This window comes from Juglans regia, chromosome 12 (assembly GCF_001411555.2).
Source record: "Juglans regia cultivar Chandler chromosome 12, Walnut 2.0, whole genome shotgun sequence".
In the NCBI taxonomy this organism is placed as follows: Eukaryota; Viridiplantae; Streptophyta; class Magnoliopsida; order Fagales; family Juglandaceae; genus Juglans; species Juglans regia.
In genome coordinates this window covers 25053299-25075499 of record NC_049912.1, presented here as the reverse complement: position 1 = coordinate 25075499, position 22201 = coordinate 25053299, and the positions used below count along the sequence as shown (strand labels likewise).

Here is a 22201-nt window from a genome sequence, read left to right as displayed (position 1 = left end):
GTCTCGGGTTCTAAATGGAATTAGATCATTATATTTTTTTAAAGAGAAATATTATAGACATAAAAGATTACACAAAGTAAATTTATAAATTTATGTGGATTCATGAAATCAGTTAAATGTACTTTATAATAAAAGTAACTTTATAATTTAATATATTATATCAAGCCATATAAATTTGTGAGTTTATTTTTATATAATCATTTTATAGTTAAAATATTTTTTTTTCAATGATTTTAAGATCAAGGGATCTTATACTATTTAATGTTGAGATTTATACTTTTTTCACGAAAAAATATTTATATTTAATATTATGAGATCTGCATATGTCTAGTGATTAAATCAGAAAATATTTTATCTTACATAAATTTCGGAAAAACAAATATAAAAAAAATAATAAAAGAAAAAAGAAACAAGGAGAAGAGCAGAGATAAAAACGAAGTTTGAGTGGAGTTGGATCACCCGACAGAGAGCGAATGAGACGGAAGCAGAACTCAATAAGTAGGCGCGTACGTGATGATACAGAGAGTAATTGGGCCCCAGAGTCGGCCCCATTGGAAGTCAATCTGAATCCTCTATAAATTGTCGAGCATCGAGACTCCACCGACGCCTGAGAAAACTTCTCCACTGTCTCCTCCCAACTCCTCGCCCTCTACGGGGGCTCTCCGTTCTCCACAGTTCCCCCCACCCTACCCCCAGATAAATTAAAAATAATAATAATAACAATAACAAAAACAAAAACCCTAGCTAGCAGCGAGAAGAAGAACACGAAAAATGGCCCCAGAATCGGCGGCCTCAGAAGCCCTAGATTCTTCGGAATCGGCTCCGTCTCACTCCGATCCATCACTGTCTCGAAACGTTTCGTTCAGCCGGCTCAACGCCCAGGCCCCCGAGTTCGTCCCCACCGCCCGGCCTCCCGCTCAGCCCCCACGAATCCTCGTCCCTCCTCCACCTCCTCCCCCGCCGTTTCATGTCCCGATTCACGGTCACGTGCCTGTGTCGCCTGGTCACGTGATCCCTGTCCATCACCACCATTCCCCTCACCGCCTTCCGGTTCAGTACCATGCCCATCCCCATCCGCATCATCAGTACTATGGCGGCGGCGGTTTTAGTGGAGAGCGTGAAGTGACGGTCCAACACCACCAAGCTCAGATTGAGTCCGATCAAGGTCCCACTTCTTCCTCAAAAAACAAGCTATCTGAGGAATCTACTCAGAAGATTTTGAATCAGGTGAATTCAAGCTTTGGGATTTTAGTGACTGTAGCGTATATAAAGATTTCTGTTTTGGGGATGTAGTGACTGTAGCGTATATGAAGAGTTAAAATGTGCTTATTTAGCTAGTCAACGCCGGTAAACATTGACCGTCTGTCAGGGTTAGATGGAATACACGACTTTAGGTACTTCAAACATATTTTCATAGGAAATGAACTTAGAATTACGCATGAATGTCATTTATAAAGTTCGTGAACAGAGTAAGTAATTTATGAATAATGAAGTTCATGGTTAGGCAGAAGAAAGGAATTCATGGATGAATTAATTATTTATGTTCTAAATGCATCTACTCTAGCCTATCGATACTCATGTATCTATTCATTTTAATCAAATTTAGAATTATCGTACAAACTTATGTTTGTTTAGGAGACTCAAGATTCCTCGAATTATTCTATTGAAGGTGGCCTCAGATGCCCCTAATTATCCTACCGCAATGTCATTTTTTAAATCTGTCCCTTGTAAAGAAGACATGTAACATTTGGTATTGGAGCCCTAGATCCTGCCATGAATGAACAGAGAGTTTCATGCTTGGAAGGAAAGCCGGCTAGTTTTTCCAAAGTTTTGAGAGAGGCTAATTCTAAAATTTAGGATTTGATTCATTTGAAGAATGCCTTTCAAGCAATGGCCACATGATTCAACCAAGTTATACCTTAGTATCAAGAGCCATCCGAGAGTTCGAACCAATGCAAAATAACAGATACAATGACATCAGCAATGGGGAAGGCCACAGAACCAACACTGATGCAAACTTTGTAGTTGCAACGATCGCAAAATTGCATTTCCCTTGTTACAGATGTAAAGAAACCTGTGAAAGAAGTCCAAGATAATTGTTCTTATAAACGCAGTCATCATTTAAAAACAACATAAGGGATTCCAATTGTACTGCATACCCACCTTGTGTCAATGTGGGGAAGCCAAATAAATTTTAAACTAACTTTACTTAAGTGTAAGGTTGTGTTATTCCCACACCTAAGTTGCATTTGATGCCCTGCTAAATCCCACATTGGGTGGGAGAATGATAAAGGTGGATTGAATGTCTTTTTTTTTTTTGTAAGTAAAAATATTGTATATATCAAAAGGAGAAACTAGTTACACTGAGTGTAAACAAGAAAACACCTTACCCAAAATGACCCAACAAGCCCCTAATGACCCAACAAGCCCATAAAAAACTAACCCAAAGTACATCAGACCCGACCCCAAACCTTGTTTCCCGTAGAACTAAAACTCTACCCGAACACCAACCCCAACACCTTGATACCTGTCTTCACAATACCCTCCCTTTAGACTTCCCTCTAGTTGAACTACCACCCTTAGCATCGTAGTTGATTGTCGAAAAGAGACGCTGTAACTCTCTGCTTTTCTTGAAGCTTGATTTGGTTTCAAGTGTGCGGCTTGCCTCGATCGTAGTAATTAGTTCGTTAAATTTGTCTTCACATCCTCCATGTGAAATTCCCACGAACTGCTGAATCTCGTTAACTTTAGGCAGGATCCAATCTGCTATTGTAGGAAGTGAGACCAGGGGAGCCACAATGTCCCCATCAACCTGCACTCCCGACTTTAGACAATCCTCTACACATGGCACCAATTCCAAACCCATTGGTTCTCCTTCAGGCCTCGGCAGTACACCTTTTTCCTTCAACTCCGAGGGAGTCATAGTTTCTTCCGGGACCAAGGGTATAATACCGACTATCGATCTATCCTGTGTAACACGAGGTGAATGACATTCCATTATTGATGTCTCTATGCCAATACCCGATGTAGACCCCACCTCAAATAACCCAGATTTCCTTTTGACCCGCCATACTCTCCTGGCTCTGGTTATAGGGACAGGGCCGAATCCGATCTTCCGTTTTCTTTTTTCTAAGCTTAAAGGATTTGGGCCTATCATGTTTCTTACTACCCTGTTGCCTCCAGCTGAAAGCCGATCTATTTTCGTAGACATGAAAGTTATTGCTGTCTTCAACTCAACAAGTTGGGTTTCCATCTCCTTTAGAGACTTGTGCATTTCGAGAAGCTGGTCTTGAGGTGTGATTGGCAGACCCTCCACTCTCTGATCCCCCGAAGCATGTCCAGTCTTTAGAGCTGCCGCATAGGATTGCCTCGCCACCGGGGATGTACTTGGGTCTTTCTCCAAGTTCTCCCTCCCTACCACACCACCTTGTCCTTCCAAGCCGTCACTCCCTCTCTTACCGAAGGAAAAATGTCGCAGCACTTCCCCCATCCTTCTCCAACCACTGCCCCCCTCTTCAGGAATGAAAATAAAATTCCTCCTCCCCCCACCACCATACTCCTCCACCGCCATATAACGTCCTCGAGCATTCGAGCACCGATGCGCTGTGAAACTACGTCGACCTTCCCGAACAGTGGAGAAAAAATCGTGTTTCTTATCCTTAGTACACGCTTCTATGGCCTTAGTCAGCCACTGCACTGTTGTCGAACCCAGAACCAACTTAGATATCACCCTTCGACTCCTTTTAGTAATGGCCAACATGCTCCCCTCCTTTACCAAAGTAAAGGATTTAGATTCTATGACCAGCTCCATAGAAGAACCCATATTGACCCACTCCCCTTCCTCAACAACCATTCATCATCTCAGAGATGAATCTAAAACCTTTGGGAACTGCAAGCACTGCAGAGATGCTGCAAAACGTGCTCACAGAAGACGCCGGAGCACTCGCCGGAGCCTTCAGGGTCGACGGCACGCCCAACAGAGTTCGGGAGGTCGCCGGAATGCTCTGAGATGCAAAAACAGCGATATCAAAGACGCCGGAGGATGAACCGACGCCGGATGGCCCTCAGCGTAGTCGCCGAGGTCCGTCGGCTTTATCTGTGCCGACGGCGCAGAGGGTCTCGCCGGCACAGGGTGGGTGGCGGCAGATCTGGTTCTTTTGCGCTTCGTAGTGTTTTCTCTCTCCTCTGGGCCAACGCCGGACGGCCCTCAGGTAAGTCGCCCGGGCCCGTCGGCTTTGTCTGTGGCGACGGTGAGAGGTCACTCGCCGGCAAAGGTGGTGCCGGCGTCCTTAGGGTTTTTACTTCCTTAGGATTGAATGTCAAGTCTCACATTGGTTCCTTATTAGGTGGAGTTGGGCTTCAATAATTATTCCATGAAGCTCCATTTGTAAAGACCCAAGAAAATCTCAAGCCATATATGAGTTTATACTAAATAATTAGTCAAGGCTACAATTAGTGCTCTTTGGATCCGACATATCAAGTAATCTAGGGGCCTTCTAGTGCAGAATTGAATCTATGATTTTTTTGTAGCTCATCCTAAGCCCGCCCTTGATCACTAGGTTGCACGATTGCAGGTGTTTTTTAGTAATTGTTAATAGGGAACATTTCAATCTTAACCCCAAGGGGTTGGCCCAAGTGGTGAAGGCCTAGGTCATGGTGTAACACTCCCTTCAAGGTCCAAGGTTCAACACCTCATGGGTGAAACCAATCCTTTGGGGCCACACCCTCTGGTGAAAAGCCAGTGATTTAACCAATTCCGTGTAAGGAAACTTCCGAGGGTGCGGTGCACGGGGCTGAGGTTTACTCTACAGGGGTGGGTCCGAAAGGCTCTGGCTTGGAGAGGTTCCCTGACATAATAAAAAAAAAAAAATCAATTTTAATGATAATGGTGATGCTCCTTTAATTTAAGGTTGTCTGAAGATGCCATATTGTTTTATATGGAGACCACGTATTTTTTCTTCATAATTTTCCATTTTTTGCAAAGTCTGTTTGGAGAGAAGACAGATGTAATAAATGGTATTCTTGGACTTTTGTCGGTGCCTTTAGTAAGTGAATGTCGAGGGCCTTGTGTTTGTGATACAGCAGATAACCCGGTTGGGGTTTTTCTATAAGAGGCATTGAATAAGATGATTATTTTTTATAGATAATTTTAGTTGAAATCATAGTTTGGACAATTAAATTGGCTTGATTCTATAAGATTCCTTACTGAGACAGTATTTCTGTTCTCTCAGTAATGGCCATTTGTTCTTGGTTATGTTTGTTTATTTCCATAGACATGTCTATATGTTCTTTCAAATTACAAGTTTCATGTTATTAACTTCTACAATCTAAACATTGTTTTGACTCAGATCTTTCCTTTTGATCTCTGTATGACATCTCAATCTGCAGGTGGAGTATTATTTCAGTGATTTAAACCTGGCTACAACTGATCATTTGATGAGATTCATCAACAAAGAGCCTGAAGGATTTGGTACTATTCTTGTTACTTTATACTCGATCTGCTTTCTACCATAAGCTTTATTTCTACCAATACGCTCAAACCCATACACACTTTTCTTCTATTTCTGGTGAAGCTGCTGTTACAGGGTGATAAATTATTTGAGTTTGCTTAGTGTGTTGTTTTGGAAGTTAATCAACCATTTTAAATTCCTTGTTTTTTCATCTTGTCTTTATGTAGTGCCTATATCTGTTGTTGCATCTTTCAAGAAGATCAAGGCTCTCACTAGTAATCATTCCCAGCTGGCAACTGTTTTGCGGAACTCTTCAAAACTTGTGAGTTCCTTCATGCACTCACATCTCATAAACTAAACTTTGTTTACGCTATATATCGATTTATTTCTGTTTTTAATCTTTTCTTGATGCTCCGAAGGTAATTAGTGATGATGGAAAGAAAGTTAGACGTCAGCATCCCTTGACTGAGTCAGATATGGAGGAGTTGCAAGTATGTTTTATTCACTGTGTTGTTTATTCTTGTCTTACCTTTTGCCGTCAGAGATGGTCGTCCTCCTTGTTCAATAAAATTATTCTCTTCTTTTACTTTTTCAGTCGATTGTTTTTTGAATATGTATTTGTTGCATAATTTTCACTTTATCTTGCCGATTGCTTGCAAGTTTCATGCTTGATCATTGTTGATCAAAATGATAGTTCTTAAATTCCCAAAAAATGAGCTTTGTTATTGTTTTTTTTGATCCTCAGTCTCGCATAGTTGTTGCCGAAAACTTGCCCGAGGATCATTGCCATCAAAACCTAATGAAGGTTTTCTCAACCGTGGGAAGGTACCAAGACCATCTACCTGAATTATTTTTAAACTCAGTACCTTGTTTGTCGAGAACTTATCAAAAAAAAATTGTCTATAGCATGTTGATTATTCCTTTGGCAGTGTGAAGACAATTCGTACCTGTCAACCACAAAACTCCAATGGCGGAGCTACTTCAGCATCCAGATCAGGAAAATCTGATAGTATGCTTTTCACTAACAAGGTAAGCGAGCAAGCATACTGCCTTGAAGCAAATTAGTTTTGGCGGTTCTTCTGTTAAGCTTCTAACATTTCTTCATTAACTGTTAGGTGGTGTCATTTTTGTTATAAATGATATTGGTTTTTGAATGCCATTTTTAATAAATAAAATATTATGAGGGTTATATCACAGTTCTCTTGTTATCATTAACATGCAACATGGTGGACTGAAAGTAAATGGAGCTACAATAATGTATGTCCTCTATGTTCCTTTAAAGACAGGGTGACTTTAAGTGTATGTTACATCGGTTATGGTAACGTGACTATTTGTGTTCCATCCCATGGAAACTTTTTTTCTGTGTTCTGTGCTGGTATCAGGAGGTGCACACATGCCTGGTGAGGGGTGACTGGTTGTGTTGTGGCTTATGTATGGCTCCCCTCTGGAGTTGGTTTTTGTTTTTGAATTAGCTGGTTTGAAGTATATTTTAATAATGAGGGGCAAAACTTATGGACTTTCCTTCATTAAAGATGCTCTTACAAATGATGAGGGGCAAATCTGGGCAGATGATGCAATCATCTATTGGTTCACTGGGCTTTAAAAAAGCTTCTCCATGCACCATTCATTAGTTATTAGTTACTGTAGCACTACAGTATTTTTTGTGATGCCCCCGTGTATATGTCTGCTCTTGTCGTACATGATTGACATTGCTGAATGAATCCAACTCTTCTTTTTATTTTTATTTTTATTTTTAAATCAATATCATTTGGATGTAAAAGGCTAATATCCAAACTCTTTGTTTCTTATGCAGTGGCATGCATTCGTGGAATATGAATCTGTTGAGCTGGCTGAGAAAGCAGTGAGTACTTTTATTTTCTGATACTGTAATTTCTCCTTTTGGCTCATTGTAGCTATATAAACTCTATTTTTGCAGGTTGCAGAGCTGAATGATGAGGGAAACTGGAGGAGTGGCCTGAGGGTCCGCTTAATGCTTAGACGCACGGTATATGCCAGATGTTGAATTATTTTCTTATTCAGTCTCTGTTTGCGGATCCAATTAAATGGTTTGCTTATTCAATTTCAATGATTGAATTTTGAAGTTCAACCAACCCATTTTCAAAATCTCAAGCAGATGAATAAACGTCTTGAGAAAGTCTTTCGTTTGGCTATCATTATAGACCAATTTCATCCATTTGGTCTATTGAATTTGAACCGTAACTCTATTTACGATTTATTCTATCCTATTGGCTTTTGTTTCTTATTTCATATTTCAGTGTATCTAGCAATTTATGCATAGCCCGTAGAACAAAAATAATAATTAACAACTAAAAATAGCAGGCCGGTTCATTGACCAGAAATGATTTCCATCTCAACCTAAATATATTCTGGAATAAATTTATGAAGTATAATGAAGTCTTGCTGTAACATCCCCAATGGAAGGCTCAAATCACATGTCCTATACTCTAAAAGGTCAATGATACAATTGGAGCCCTTTTGAAACATTATAAAGAGCAAAAACTTCTCATTCCCAAACAATGTTGGGTCTCATACACCACCTACCCTTATCACTTATCATATTAGGTATCAAAATCTTCCTCCCATAAATTCTTGATGTCCTCGTCAGGTCAATCCATCGTACGTGGCACGACTCAAGTCCCACATTTCTGGTTGGCTGTGATACCATTTGTAACGCCCCAATGGAAGGCCCAAACTCCATAGCCTATACTCCAAAAAGACTAGTCAATGGTACAATTGAGACCCCATTGAAATTATTATAAAGAGCAAGAACTTCTCATTCCCAAACAATGTGAGATCAGATACACCACCTATCCTTATCACTTATCATCTGGGGTATCACACTTGCACTTTTGCTCCTTTTAATGAAATTTTATTCCTTATAGAAAAGATATAATTTAGTGCATTCAAAATATGAATTACTTTATCTGATTACTGGATTAATCCATTGATGCTCTTTTTCAAACTTTATATTTCCAGTCAAAACCTTCTTCAGCGCGAGGAAAAAAGGGGCATGATGGGGAAGTGAACTTTGAGGAAGATGATACTTCCACGACTGATCAGCAACAAAATGAGAGACAATTGGAGCCATCTTACCAACAATCTGATGCCCATCCGCACGAACATACAGTAAGTGTAAGGGTATTGGCTGAAATAGTTTTTAGTAATTATTTATCTATGAGAATTTTTTTAACAGAGATGTCTGGTTTCAAGCATTTTTGGAATATATTTTTGAATGGAGCAGGGTGTCTTTTATTTATTGCATTTTTTTTCTATTTATTTAGCGCATTCATCACTAAGTTTTCTTCTCTCTTGCTGAATTTCATTCACCATAAAAAAATGATGTGTTTTTTTTTAGTACCAAGTGCTTTAGATTGTAATTTGGTAGACTAGTCTCACGTTGTACCTATAACAAAATGGGAGGGACGTGGTCTGTTTTTTCCCTATTCTGGGTGACTGTTGTTCATGACATAGCATGCTATATTTGGATCATTAACATACATACACCGACTTCATATGCATCATCCAACTTCTCTCTCACCTTCTTTCCGAGGCCGCTGAGATGCATTGTAAAGAGTATTTCGAATAGTAAAGTGACTTGTTTAAAATGTATTGGAACATATGGGGATACTTTTATATTCATGAGCTGCTTCCCGACTCCTGAGGTTCCTTTCTCTTTTGCTGTCTATTTGTTGCCCAGCAAAAAGTACAATTGTTTTCACGATAACGGTTTTTTTTTTTTTTTTTTTTAAATTCTTTGGTGCCAGGGGGATGAGCATGTCAATGAGAAGGATGGTGGGCAGAGGAGAGGTCGTAGCCGGGGCAGGGGAAAGGGACGAGGGCGGGGTCAATATCACCACAATGTCAATAATCGTGGAAATCATGTGGGAACTCCCCCGTCAAATAATATAGTCAATATTGAGCCATCAACTGTAGCCAAGCAGCCTCCTGGACCTCGAATGCCAGACGGCACGAGAGGATTTGCTATGGGTCGGGGAAAGCCAGTCACTGTGAATATCGCTTGATTACGTGGCATTCTACATATTATAACAGGGTTTTCTTGTATCTGTGCCTGCAAGTGTATGCTGGGAGAGGGAACGGAACGTCTTCTCGTGTGGTGTTGATGGCAGGGTTTTACAGGGGCCATCAATCCATTGTAGAGGGTCGAGTTAGCAGTATAAGTTGAATACTTCCTTTTTATTTGTGTAATCCAGTAAAGATGATGATTGATGAAGAGACCAAATGGTAAATCTGAGTGAAGAAGAGACAAAATGGTGTTTTTCTTCTCCTTTCTTGTTTTTTTTTTTTTTTTTAAACTTAGAAAAAGGGAAAAAAAACATTAGTGGGGAGTTACCAATACCTATAGTTAAATGTGAGTGAAGAAATGACATTGCAATATATAAATGTTCATTACATTTCTATGCCTTTTATGTCTCTGACATCTCTCTCTTTCCTCACCACCTGGATTCTGAAAACCAGTTTTCTCAAGAGATCCCAAATGGTGTAAATCAACTGAACTCAGACTAATAAGAACATGATTTTAGTTTGGTTGGGCATCATAACACAATCACATCTCAATTTAATTATCTTGGTGGGTATCGATGACTTGGCACGATATTTTGGAGTAAAAAAAAAAAAGCCCCAAAGACATAAGAAACAGGCCAATGAATACGACAAGTTGTTCCCCCGTCTCCTTTGCTTGGTTCACAACCGTCTACACCTCTCTCTGTCGTTCTTAATTCTACTATGCATTTTAAGCAAAATTGGCTCTTTTCTTAGAGCATTCACATCCGATTCCTTAAATTTTTTCTTAAATTTTAGCTAAAAATGACACTCCCTATAATTTTATTCTAAATTTTACTCATTTTTAAAAAACCTTCTACATCCCATTTCCTATCCTTTCTATATTCTATTAAAATAATATTCTTCTATTATTTCTTTATTACTTTTTTCTCTCACTTCCATTTTCAACTTAACTACTTAATATTTTTTTTTATGTTTTGAACTATTATTATAGTGAATATTTTAAACAAAAATTTAAATTATTTTTTTAAGAGTTTAATAATATTTTTAAAATTATTATTTTTATATTTTAGTAATTATTTAAATTATTTTTAAAAATATTATTTAAAAGTATAATAAATATGAGTATAAGAGAAAATGTAGTTGATTGAAAAAAGAATTTATTTTATTTATTCAAATAAAATATTAATAAAAAATGATTTAGGGAATGAAAGTAGTTCCCTATATTTAGGGAACCACTGTTCATTCCCTAAATCAAAATCTTAAAATAGGGAATGGGATGGGAGGGGGTTTTTGAGCTTTTTCCTAAATTTTTTTCTATAATTTAGAAATAATAGTGATATGAGGAATGGGACGGGGATGCCCTCAAACAGGTGACGTGGGGATAAGGTGGTCCAGAAGTAGAAGCCACCCCAATGGTGAGTGATTGATAACGTTGATACAAACAAAGTTCAGTCTTGTCTTTTTTTTTTAGCTACAAACATAGAACTGTAATCCTTGGAAGTCTAGGGGAAATTAAGGAATATCTAAAGTTAAATATTTATTATCTACTTCAATTAATAAGTGGCCTATTAGCTCAGTTGGTTAGAGCGTCGTGCTAATAACGCGAAGGTCGCAGGTTCGAGACCTGCATGGGCCAGAATAAATTAATACATTTATTTTTCACTTTTTAATTTGTATCCTGTTGACCCCTTGAAATTTGAAGATACGGCTGAATATTTGGTAATGAATCACAATCGAAACAATCAGCCACTCTCTATCTACTTTCTACTTTCCTTTCCGCCTCCAAAATCAGAACCCCACTAAATTTACATATTCTCTCTCTCTTCCCCACCGATTCTTTCAAATTCTAATGATTGGATTCAGTCCAGAATTTCAAATTACAAACGAAGGAATGGCGGACTCAGCCCCAGCCCCTCCCCCTCCGAGCCCCAACCACCTGGTCCCACCAGTTCCAGTTCCAGCACCACCATTACCCACCGAACCCGCGTTCACCTTCCCTCGGAGGCCGCCCATAAGAGTAACCTCCGAGTTCGACAGTGACAGCTCTGTTTTCTTTCACAAAATCTCCTGCAAGTTCCTCGACAAGGTTGCCAAGCTCAAGTTCTCCTTCCAGAACCACACCAATGGGGATATCATCGAACCCCAAGTCAGCTTCATCTCCAAGCACCTCTCCATCCACTACGATGTGGAGGACCAGAATGCCCTTCTCAAGGCCTCCATCGAGGTCGGCCCCAGGTTGCAGCTTAGAGCTGTCCACGATGTCAAGGTCCAAAACACTATCTTTTCTGTCTACAATTATGGCTTTTCGGTATATTAATTGATTTGGGGAGATGGGTTTGTTTCTTTCTGCGCGCTTGATATGGAAGTCTTCAAGATTGATTCCTGGTTGGGTTTTATTTGAGCCTGTTCATTCTTTCATGTGGTGGCAAATTATTTAATGTGTGGTTTTGAGTTATGGGATTTATTGTTTCAAGTGTTTAAGATGCAATTCCTCACGGAATTGGAAATTGGAGTGAAGATGGTGGTTTATTTTTATTGTAAAATTGGAGATCTTTATTTCTTGCCCACGGTTCTAACGTGCAAGGGATCAGGGATCGCCGATGTGGCTATGATTTGATTATCTTTATTGTTCATTTCAAGAGCTTCTTCGTATGTAAAACCAATGTGTTGTCCTTGGGCTTTAAAGTTTTAACCTTGATTTTTCCCATATTGGAAACGTAGGTGATATATTTATTGCTGTTCCATGTAATGGCTGAATTTGTTTCATTTGGTAGGATACCCGTAATTTATCTAAACTTATCTAAACTATCTATGGTTTTTATACTATCTCTTGACCATGTCATTCACTTTTAGGCACAACAAGGAGAGCTTTCGATGGTTGCAAACCTTGTCGATCCTGGTTATACATTAGAATTGTCATCTATGGTTCCATCTGTTGGTATGGTGTGTATTCCTTGGCAAAATTTGTGGCCTCTTCTCATTTGAGCCAAGTTTTGAAGTTTTGGCTTTAGGGGTGTTGATTTCCTTCCTCATTCTGTAGCCAAGAGCAACCCTTAAATTCCCCCTCGGCGAAGTATCGGTAGAGGAAAGAGCAGAAGAGGAATTAAAGCCAACATTGTCTATAAATGGGATTCTCAAAGGCCAAAGTCTGAATGGAGTCTACACTGCTCAATTTAAGGATGAAGATTTGAAATTAAGATACGCCTACAAGGTATGCATTGAATTTGACTTCTTATTTCCTGATTCCATTCGATACAAGTGCCCAATGATTGGGAGTGTGATATTGTGCTGGTCCATTTTGACGCTGCAGTTGTTTGAATTTAACTCTTTGTTTATTTTTCCGTCATTTAATTGTTTCATTTTTTCAGACTATGGTAATAAACTTTTGAACTTATTGCAGGATGATGAAATGTCATTCATCCCGAGCATTTCATTGCCTTCAAATGCATTGTCGTTTGCGTTCAAGCGTCGGTTTGGACTTTCAGACAAATTGAGGTTTGACTCTCTGTCTGTCTGTCTCTCCACATACCTTTAAAAAAAAGTCATTAGACTTTCCCAAACTACGAAGGATATCAGTATAATTTATCCTATTTAGTATCTACATATCTGGCATAGAATTCAGTGCCAATGGTCATAAATTTAATGGCATATTTTCCCCCTAAGTACGGGGTGGAGGGTGACGTTATGAATTCTTATGGGCTTGATTTATATTTACTTATAAAATGAAATCATTCAAATAATCTAATTCTTAACAATTCATTTGTTTTGGTGGTTCTTAGGCTTTTGACCATGAAATTCATGTTAAAGTTGCACCAAAAGTTAGGAATACAAATTTTTTCATGAATGTTCTCAAATTCTTTATTGCACATTGTTAATTGAGCATCAAGTTTTAGCGGTTCTACTCCATCTATCGATTTCCATCTTGGTTATACAAATTTTGATCCACTCTGATAATTTAATGGCCAGCTACTTGTACAATTTTGATTCCAACTTCTGGAGTGCGGTGTACAAGCGCACATATGGCAAGGACTTAAAGTTTAAAGCTGGTTATGATTCAGAGGTGCGCCTTGGTTGGGCTTCTCTTTGGGTAAGTGCTATTATTTGCTAGACTTCATTGCTTATGGTATTTGAAGATCTCCTTTTTGTTTTTCTCTAATTTTGTTGGGTGGGATAAAGAACTCACAGCTGATTATATTCTCACCATAGTCATGCTGGTTTTGAGCATCCCTCAATTATTTGATGGTCACAAATAGTCTGTGCTACTGCTCCAATGTCTTAATCATGTTTAGAATAACTTCTTGACGAGTTATGTTTAAAATAACTATGATGAGAATGCAGATATCAGGTCTTCACATCCTTCAGAAGAGCAATCTTACTTATTATGTTGTCTAATAATCAATGTCCCTTATTATGTTGTCTGATAATCAATGTCCATAGTGTTGCTACTAAGATGTGTAATACTGTGAGAAGGCTGTGCATTGCTGGTAGTTCACATGGCTTTTACTGAGTTCTACCTTGCTTTTCTAATATTTTTTTCCATTCTCCCCCCACTCCCACAGCAAAAGAAAAAAAAAACCATGATTATGGTAGCGTTAATAGTTTTTTTAAGTACTAATTAGTTCAGATTGTATGGATAGTTGATATACTTTGCATTTGGAACTCTTTGTTGACGGTTGAAGATGCTAGGTGGTATTGCGTATAATTTAAGAAGTACTTGCCTTTCTTGATTGATTGATGTGTGTGTGTGTGTGATAGCCAGTTAATCATTACATTATTAATGTTAATAGCATATCTTAATTGTTCTTATCTGAAGTAGATGGCCTAGTCTTGAATCATTTTAGATGGGATATGACCTCTGTGGTCACTTGTACAGTATGTTAAACATAAGGAATGCACAATATCCGGGATAGAGAAGTGAGAGGATCCCTCCTTTCTCATTCCTTCCAAAATTGTGGATTTCACCGGTCCCTCAAGATAAAGGTGTTAGGAGTGTGGACTCTTCGATAGATAATTTTATGATATCTCTTGATCACTGGCTTATTTTTATGAGCACCCAAAGAAAAGAAAAGAAGGCTTGATGGTTGGTGGAGATTGTTTTATTTAGATACTTCTTTTTTAAGGCACTAGCTTAGTAATTACAGCTTTGAACATTTTTTTGGCATTCCCTTCTCTAAGCTGTTCTCCAAATGTTCTGGGAACGCATATAAGTAACTGAAAATTAAAGGGCTCATCAATTATTTTGTTCAAGATTTTTTTTTTTTCTGGAACTTTTAGCTCAGTTTTTCTCTGGCCTCACAATGATCATGTTTCAGGTTGGAGATGAAGGTGATAAGGCAAAGACAGCTCCAATGAAGATGAAAGTTCAATTCATGCTCCAAGTGCCACAAGATGACATAAAGTCTTCGGCATTAATGTTCCGGGTCAAAAAGAGATGGGACATATGACTGTCTATTTCTGTATGGCCTCTTTTCCTTTCTTATACATTAGATGTTGGATCTATTTGGTAGAGGAGTTTTTGTTTCCTTTCTTATACAGAAGATGCTGGTTCTATATGGTGCTGCAGTTTTGGGAGATTTTAGTCCTGTTGTGATGGTGCTTATTGCTATATAATGAACACCAATCGGTTCTCTCTTCCAAAATTATATTTTTAGCATCCATCATGAGACTGGAAGATCATTGAATTTCAACTACAGGAGACTTTCTCCTGCTGAAATCATCTTCATTCCCAATTTTGGCTACACAATATATTCTATTCGATCAATTCTATCTCTCTCCAAAATATCTATTTGCAGCATATGTTATAATATGATGGTGTCCTTCCAATTCTCTATCATTTGAATAGTGATCAAGAACATGTGGACGCAACAATAACAGTACTAACCGTTTAAAGGTTCAAGACAATATGATTCCGGCTCGAACGATCTTGTTTGGTTACGCAGTTTAAACAAGATGGGATGAGATGTTTTGTTAAAAGTTGAAAAAAATATTATTATAATATAATTTTCTTAATATAATTTTTGTTTTAAAATTTGAAAAAATTGAATTGTTTATTATATTTTGTGTGAGAGTTTGAAAAAGTCATAATAATTACATGAGATGAGATGAGATAGTTTGGTTTTGTGCAACCAAACCAATATAGTTTGGTTTAATGTTATATCTTTATCTGTGGATCACCAATTCAGGTAGAGAAATCTGAATTTCTACAGGTACACATGAGAGAGAAATGTCAGCCAACTGTAACGAACAAGTATCGGAGCTAATACCTTGGACATTACAGCAAAGCAAATGGATACGAAATGCCCGAGCTGGTATCTCATCTCTTTAAGCTCTTACAAGAATTGGGTTCCTGATGATGTTTAAAAAGAAAGAACTGTGCAACAATAAGAATCTTCATGGTTTGAACATCTTCAAATACTTTTTACTTTTGATATGGACATGGAATTCTCTCTCTAGAAATCTTGAAACAGCACTTTGTCGGACTCGTTTACCCAAAGGAGCAAAAAGGCAATAGCAAACGAACACTTGACATCATTGCTGCAAAAAATCGTAAAGGGCATATTATGAACAGCAAATGAATGGTAAAAGGAGAAGTTGGAGAACTGCTCTCTGGCATACGCTTTACATTTAACAAAAGGCTGCTTTTACATTGAACGATGATGAAATAATTGGCAACGATATTATAACTTTTTTACAATTTTTTAAGCAGAAACTTCATTAGTTTATTAACTTTATTGTATGGAAGCATCAACTCTGTTAAATATAGTTTTGGGTTTCGGCTATAAATTATTAAATTGTAAGTTTGATGTTCATTTATCATGTTGTGAGATTCCTATTTGTTCCTTTTCTTTTGGGATGAAATTTTGAAGGGCAATATTTTCACAATAAAGAACACAAAAAAGCAAATGTGAAAAGCAAAACTCATTTTTTTCTTAAATTCCTTCGAAACCTTTCCTATCTTGGACTTGTATATTTAGCGCTAATAGTGGATCAACTTAGCCAAATTTTGACCAAAATTTAATTAGGATGTACAAAAATCTATTGTGATGTACTCAATAAATAAACAGTAATTTTAGCTTAAGATTTATGCCCAATCTGGTCAGCTCCTTGAGTTGGCTAAATATTATTTTTACTATAAACAATTCTTTTCCCGCTGTCTGTTGTTCCTCCCGAGCAAAAATACTATAGAAAAAATATATCCGTTCTGAATATATGATTGTTGAAAAAATATGACTATTGTAAAAATATATAATTTAAAAGAATATAACCGTTGTTAAAAAAAAAAACTATTAGAAAATTATATCAGTTAGGAATAATATGAACGTTAGAAAATTAATGTGTATTTTTTTAATAACGAATAAGTATTTAAATTATAATTATAATTAAAATAAATGAAAATATCAAAATCAATATTTTAATAGCATATTGATAGATTTATACAGTTTGTTATTTAGTGTTGTTGGATACTAAAACCATCTCAATACATCTCATTTCATCTCAATTTTTATAAATTCTTACATAAAATATAATAAATAATTTAACTTTTTTAAATCTCAAAATAATAATAATATTTTAAAAAAATATTTTAATATTATTTTATTTTATTTTTATTTAAAATTATCTCATTTCATCTCACAATCCCAACCCCACCTAATTTGGCCAAACTAATGCTCTTATATCCAAATGTTCCAAGAGCAGTAAAAAAAAATCCTGATTTTCTGTCTCTCTCTCTGTGACTGAATTTTCCTTTGAGAAAAAGAAAAAGAAAAAGAAAAGGCTGACCAAAACAGTTTTGAGTTGGGAATAGAGAGCCTGAAAGAATGACTACACCTTCACCTTCGAGACTGTTGTCGCCTCTAACCACGACCGCCACTTCTTTATCTTCCCCTTCTTCTTCACCGGATTTTTTGTGCAAATCCCTGAAAACCCTTTACTCTGCAAGCCCCAGTTTCAGTCTCCAGTCTCCCTCTTCTCCTTCATGCTTGTCGTTTCTTCGTTCTCACCACAGATGTATTCGAAAACACGGACATTCTCTTTCCAGACCACCGGTATCTCTCTCTCTCTCTGTAGGCCAATTTAAGAGTGGGATTTCGCAGTTATTTTGGACGCATAAGTTTGTAAATTTTGTAGCTTTGACGAGTTTATTATCCTTAGCTTTTGTTTTGATTGCTTAGGCTGTAACTCTGTTCATTCATTGCATTTTGTTCTCTCTCTCTCTCTCTCTCTCTCTCTCTCTCTCTTCCATCTGAAATCAACTTTTTATCTGCTAATTTATAATGAGGATATTAAAAAATAGGTTTTTTTTTTTTTTTTTTTTTTTTCTGAGCGATTGAAGGTTCACAGTATTTATGCGCTCTGTCTTTAATATGTATGGAGTTACGGTAATGAAACAGGTATTGGTTTTACATGTTCGACTGGCTGTTTATTGCGACTTGTTTAATCGTTCTTGGTTTGACGTTAGGATATCCGTTGTTGTGATCTTTTTTGCATTTTACGTTCATATTGAGGAATTCCTATCGCATAATACTCATATTGATAGTTACTATACACATGTTCTTGGACTTCTTCCCTTAAAAAAAAAAAAAATTTGTACTTTTAGTTTTAGATATGTTGTTGAGTGTCTTAGAGTATGCCTCGTTAAGAAAATTAAAATTTCGATATTTAGGTAGGAGAGAGAATCACAAAGATGAGAGTGGTGGGTTTGTTTACTCAAGGCATGATGGACTGAGTTATTAAAAGATAATTTTTTGGGGGGTGGGGATGGGAGACTAGAAAAGCATTGTGCACTAAACTATTTTTCGGCAGATTAATAAATCATCATCATCATCATCATTATCATTATTATCTTTATCATGATCATAACTTGTTCAATCAAGGACAACCCAAGATGGTAGATTTACTGTCCTGGTGAAACTTACCAAGTCATGGGCCTTAATGTATCTGCATTTATGACACAGTTGAGAATTCTTTACATCTGGAATGTGAATACCTATAAGTGTTCTTTCAATATGTGAACTCTATCCAAACAGTTGGAGATGTAATTATGTCTTTATTACAATGCACAATAACTTACAGGGATGAATCAGGCTCCCCTTGAAACTTTATTGGTCTTGAAATGATCAGGTTGATAGATGGAAAGTGCACTGTAAGCCTATCTCTCCACTATCAACGTGAATCAAAGCTCATGTTGGCTTTAACCTGTATGATTATCACTCTTATGGGCAGTAGGTTTTCACTAATCATTTACTATCAGGGACTCTGTTTTATGTACTGGTATAGTGGCTTTGTGGACACATGAGAAGAGATCAGGACATGGATTATTGGAAATGTGAAGAGGAGAATGTGATCCGCCTGTTTGGTTCAGATGAGGAGGCTGGCAATCAAGTTCCAACACAAGCTCAATCTATTGTAGAAGGATCGGGGGCAGTTATGCTATCAGAGTTTAAACCTGTTCCAGATGTAGACTATTTACAGGCATGTAATTATTGCGTTTGAAAATGTTTCTTCAGTTAACAAATTCTGTTATTTGTTTTCAGTCAATTTTTTGGGGTAGGGGGTTATTCAAAATGATTAGATGACTTTGACGGTATGATTTCGAAATGATTACAAGTGGAGGCTTGCTTTTGCATGAATCTTTATAAAAACTTTCAAATTGGCCTAGTTTATCTCCCCATAATCTGGCATTGACATTTTCCTAGGTAAACAAGTATTTTGGCAGGTTTATGCACCATTTGAACAATTGATCCTGCTTCCCCCACCCCTACCCCTGTGGGGGTGCAATAAAGAAGGGGACACTTTAGATGGCAAATGAGATGTGTACAGGGGTAGGAATGTGACCCAAGGAATATAGATTGCCTCTTTTGTGGACACTTTTTTTGGAGAGAGAAGAAAAAAAGGGTGCACGCACTACTTGTGTCCATGTGTGTTTGGTTTAGGGCTCCTTACCTGCTGGCTGCTTCTCAACCTCATACCCTATGCGGTTCATTCTCCAAACCAACTCTCTCTCTCTCTCTCATGTGCATAATCAAATGGAAACTTTGAGTTTGACCTCATCTAGGTGACAGGTGGTGAGAATGAGAATCCTAAAAATTCCAGCACTTATCCAATCATCCTGCCCCTACCCAATTATTTATTAAGTTACTAACCACACGTAGTTTTCTCCTTTGTGCTGATTTTGCAGTACCTTGAATTTGTTCTCAAAATTTGAGTTCTTTGATCATTCTTTATTTTTCCCCAATTTGTGCAGGAGTTATTGGCCATTCAACAGCAAGGGCCAAGATTTATTGGCTTTTTTGGGACACGGAATATGGGGTTCATGCATCAAGAACTTATTGAGATTCTTAGCTATGCTATGGTTATAACTGTAAGGCCTAGTTTGTATGTTATGTTGAGTTGAGTTGAGTTCTTTATGAATAGTATTGAGTTGAGATGGTAGAGTGAGTTTTGTGAGGCCCACCTAAGATGAGTTTATATGTGTTTGGATGTTAAGATGATTTTAGATGTATTTATAGAAAGTTGAAAAAGGTTGTGGGTCCCGCATGTAAAGAGGTGTTGAGTTGAAAAAAGTTGTGGGTCCTACGTGTAAAGAGGTTTTAAGTTGAGATGAGTCTAGTGATTTGAGAGTTGGGTGTTTGGATGTTAGACTCAACTTAAAATTAGATTGAACTAAGTTGATCTCAGTTCAGTCCAAGTTCCAAATGGGGCCTAAGATGCTGTAGTTTGAACCCAGTGTATCCTATGTGTGGCTTTGCGGGTACCCACCGAGCACATCAGATGTTTGTATACTGTATGTTACTTATTTGCTGCATCACTGTTGCTATTTCTGATTTGCCGCACAACTTGCAGAAAAATCACATTTATACTTCTGGAGCATCTGGAACTAATGCAGCCGTCATCAGAGGTGCTTTAAGAGCTGAGAAACCAGAGCTGCTTACGGTGATTTTGCCTCAAAGTTTGGAAAAGCAATCTCCTGAGAGCCAGGAATTATTGTCAAAAGTAAGGGTTTGGTTATATATATGCATCATGTTCATCCTTCATCTATTGCAAACAAATCATTTAACCATTATCTTTTGCATGGTTCTTAAACAAACCATCAGATAAACAAAATACAAATTGTCTCTTAATTACTTGGCATTGTTTCTTACCTGATGTGCTTGATCAATATTTATCATAATTTCTGAAAGTGAATTTCTTCGATAATTTATATTTTTCCAGCAATACCTATGAAAAAATGATCAAATTCTAGATTTGTTGCATTATCAATTCTAGCCTAAAAAATGTAGTACACCACAAAAAACTAAACAATGAACATCCCTACTCGGGGGATTGTTAATGCTGACAATAAATACTGTAATATATAGTGACTGTTTGACTTGAATTTTGTTAACAACTGCAGAAATTTTTGTCAATCAGGTACTATGGTCTTGACTTGAATGTTTCTAAACAATTCTTAGATAGTTTAGTTAAAATTGAGAGGAAAAAATGGACACTGATGTGATAACTTTTTGTGGCATTTGCCGTACATGGGCTATGCCTATTTTCTTGTATCAATAAAATTTTGTTTTACCCATAAAAAAAAAAAAAAAAATTGGTGATATTTGCAGGTGAAGAATGTGATAGAGAAGCCTCACAATGATCATCTACCTCTGATAGAAGCCAGCAGGTTCGTAATAGCTCTGTACTTTTTTTTTTTTTTGGCTCCCACTATTAATAATATTATAATCAAGAAAGAAATGAATGAATCTGAACTTATTGACGGCCTCTTATATTGGTTGGTGCTATTTTCATTCTTCCCGTGTACTGAAACCTGGCAAAGTTGCATGTTGTGAGATATCAGTTGGGCAAAACCTGAGAGCTGGGTTTCACGTAAATGGGCAAGCTCTGTGCAGCATTGCTCAAGCTTTGAGTTTCACAGGAATTTATAGCTTTTATATATATATATAAGTAGGAATTTATAGCTGCTTTTATGGTGAAACTGCAGGCTGTGCAATATGGATATCATTTCACGTGTACAACAAGTCATTTGCTTTGCATTCCATGATAGCAGGCTGCTTATGGAAACATGTCAAGAGGCCAAAAATATGCGGAAGATTGTGACTCTTTTCTACTTGGACTAAGAGCAAATTCATGTTCATTTTGTCTCTACATTTTGTTTGTGCGAGAGAAGTAGGCTTCTTTATTATGGGTTTTTCTTTGTAAATCGCAACAGTAAGGGGACAAAACCTCCCAGCTTTTCTTCCTATGGAAAGAGGTTATTTCCTGCTCGTTTTATCATTAATAGGAAAGAAACTATTACAGATGTACCAATCCAAATGAATGCTAATAATGCATGCTGCGTACATGCAAATATATTTTATTTGTTCTGATTCTTGCGTGGTCCGAATTGCCAATGCCATGCATACAGATCCAATAAGCCTATAACATTACATTATTATGGCAGTAAAAGAAAACATAAATATTATGGGACATGCAGAGATGATATGACCTTGTTTCTTGCAGTAGTTACAGAACTTTTTGGGACAATCCCGAACAATATGACCAAAAGTTTTACAACTAAAGTACTGGACAACACACATGTCTCTATCCTTATTCCTTCCATGTGCTGCATAAGCCACAAAAATAGGTGCACTAACATTAGCCTGATGTTTCATGGCAGCCTGAGTTACGATAAGCTGCTCCTCACGAAGAAGTTCACTCAAACAAGCATCTAG

The 22201-nt window shown here is 37.4% G+C and overlaps 3 protein-coding genes and 1 non-coding gene across 7 annotated transcripts; all 4 read left to right on the top strand.

The window, feature by feature from the left end:
• The first annotated feature begins 601 nt into the window (after window positions 1–601).
• Window positions 602–9883, top strand: LOC109005037 (la-related protein 6B). 2 transcript variants are annotated; one of them, XM_035683549.1, is made up of 10 exons: window positions 602–1227; window positions 5389–5470; window positions 5678–5772; window positions 5870–5941; window positions 6196–6275; window positions 6380–6479; window positions 7264–7311; window positions 7387–7455; window positions 8448–8603; window positions 9236–9756. In XM_035683549.1, the coding sequence occupies exons 1-10, from the start codon at window positions 772–774 to the stop codon at window positions 9491–9493; spliced, it is 1416 nt and encodes a 471-aa protein (XP_035539442.1). In that variant the 5' UTR covers window positions 602–771; the 3' UTR covers window positions 9494–9756. The 2 variants fall into 2 exon arrangements, with proteins under 2 accessions (XP_035539442.1, XP_018839347.1); XM_018983802.2 differs by having other exon boundaries at window positions 603–1227; window positions 8448–8597; window positions 9236–9883.
• A 1173-nt stretch (window positions 9884–11056) lies between these two features.
• TRNAI-AAU lies at window positions 11057–11130 on the top strand. Its single transcript has one exon. It is a non-coding gene; the product is annotated as a tRNA-Ile (tRNA).
• A 68-nt stretch (window positions 11131–11198) lies between these two features.
• Window positions 11199–16265, top strand: LOC109005040 (outer envelope pore protein 37, chloroplastic-like). Of its 2 annotated transcripts, XM_018983809.2 has the most exons (7): window positions 11214–11760; window positions 12348–12437; window positions 12535–12705; window positions 12895–12989; window positions 13461–13581; window positions 14807–14950; window positions 15701–16265. In XM_018983809.2, the coding sequence occupies exons 1-6, from the start codon at window positions 11344–11346 to the stop codon at window positions 14936–14938; spliced, it is 1026 nt and encodes a 341-aa protein (XP_018839354.1). In that variant the 5' UTR covers window positions 11214–11343; the 3' UTR covers window positions 14939–14950; window positions 15701–16265. The 2 variants fall into 2 exon arrangements, with proteins under 2 accessions (XP_018839352.1, XP_018839354.1); XM_018983807.2 differs by lacking the exon at window positions 15701–16265 and having other exon boundaries at window positions 11199–11760; window positions 14807–15255.
• A 976-nt stretch (window positions 16266–17241) lies between these two features.
• On the top strand, window positions 17242–21856 carry LOC109005042. 2 transcript variants are annotated; one of them, XM_018983811.2, is made up of 6 exons: window positions 17242–17539; window positions 18771–18965; window positions 19738–19854; window positions 20337–20486; window positions 21095–21153; window positions 21472–21856. In XM_018983811.2, the coding sequence occupies exons 1-6, from the start codon at window positions 17312–17314 to the stop codon at window positions 21605–21607; spliced, it is 885 nt and encodes a 294-aa protein (XP_018839356.1). In that variant the 5' UTR covers window positions 17242–17311; the 3' UTR covers window positions 21608–21856. The 2 variants fall into 2 exon arrangements, with proteins under 2 accessions (XP_018839356.1, XP_018839357.1); XM_018983812.2 differs by having other exon boundaries at window positions 17291–17539; window positions 18745–18965.
• Window positions 21857–22201: the final 345 nt, after the last annotated feature.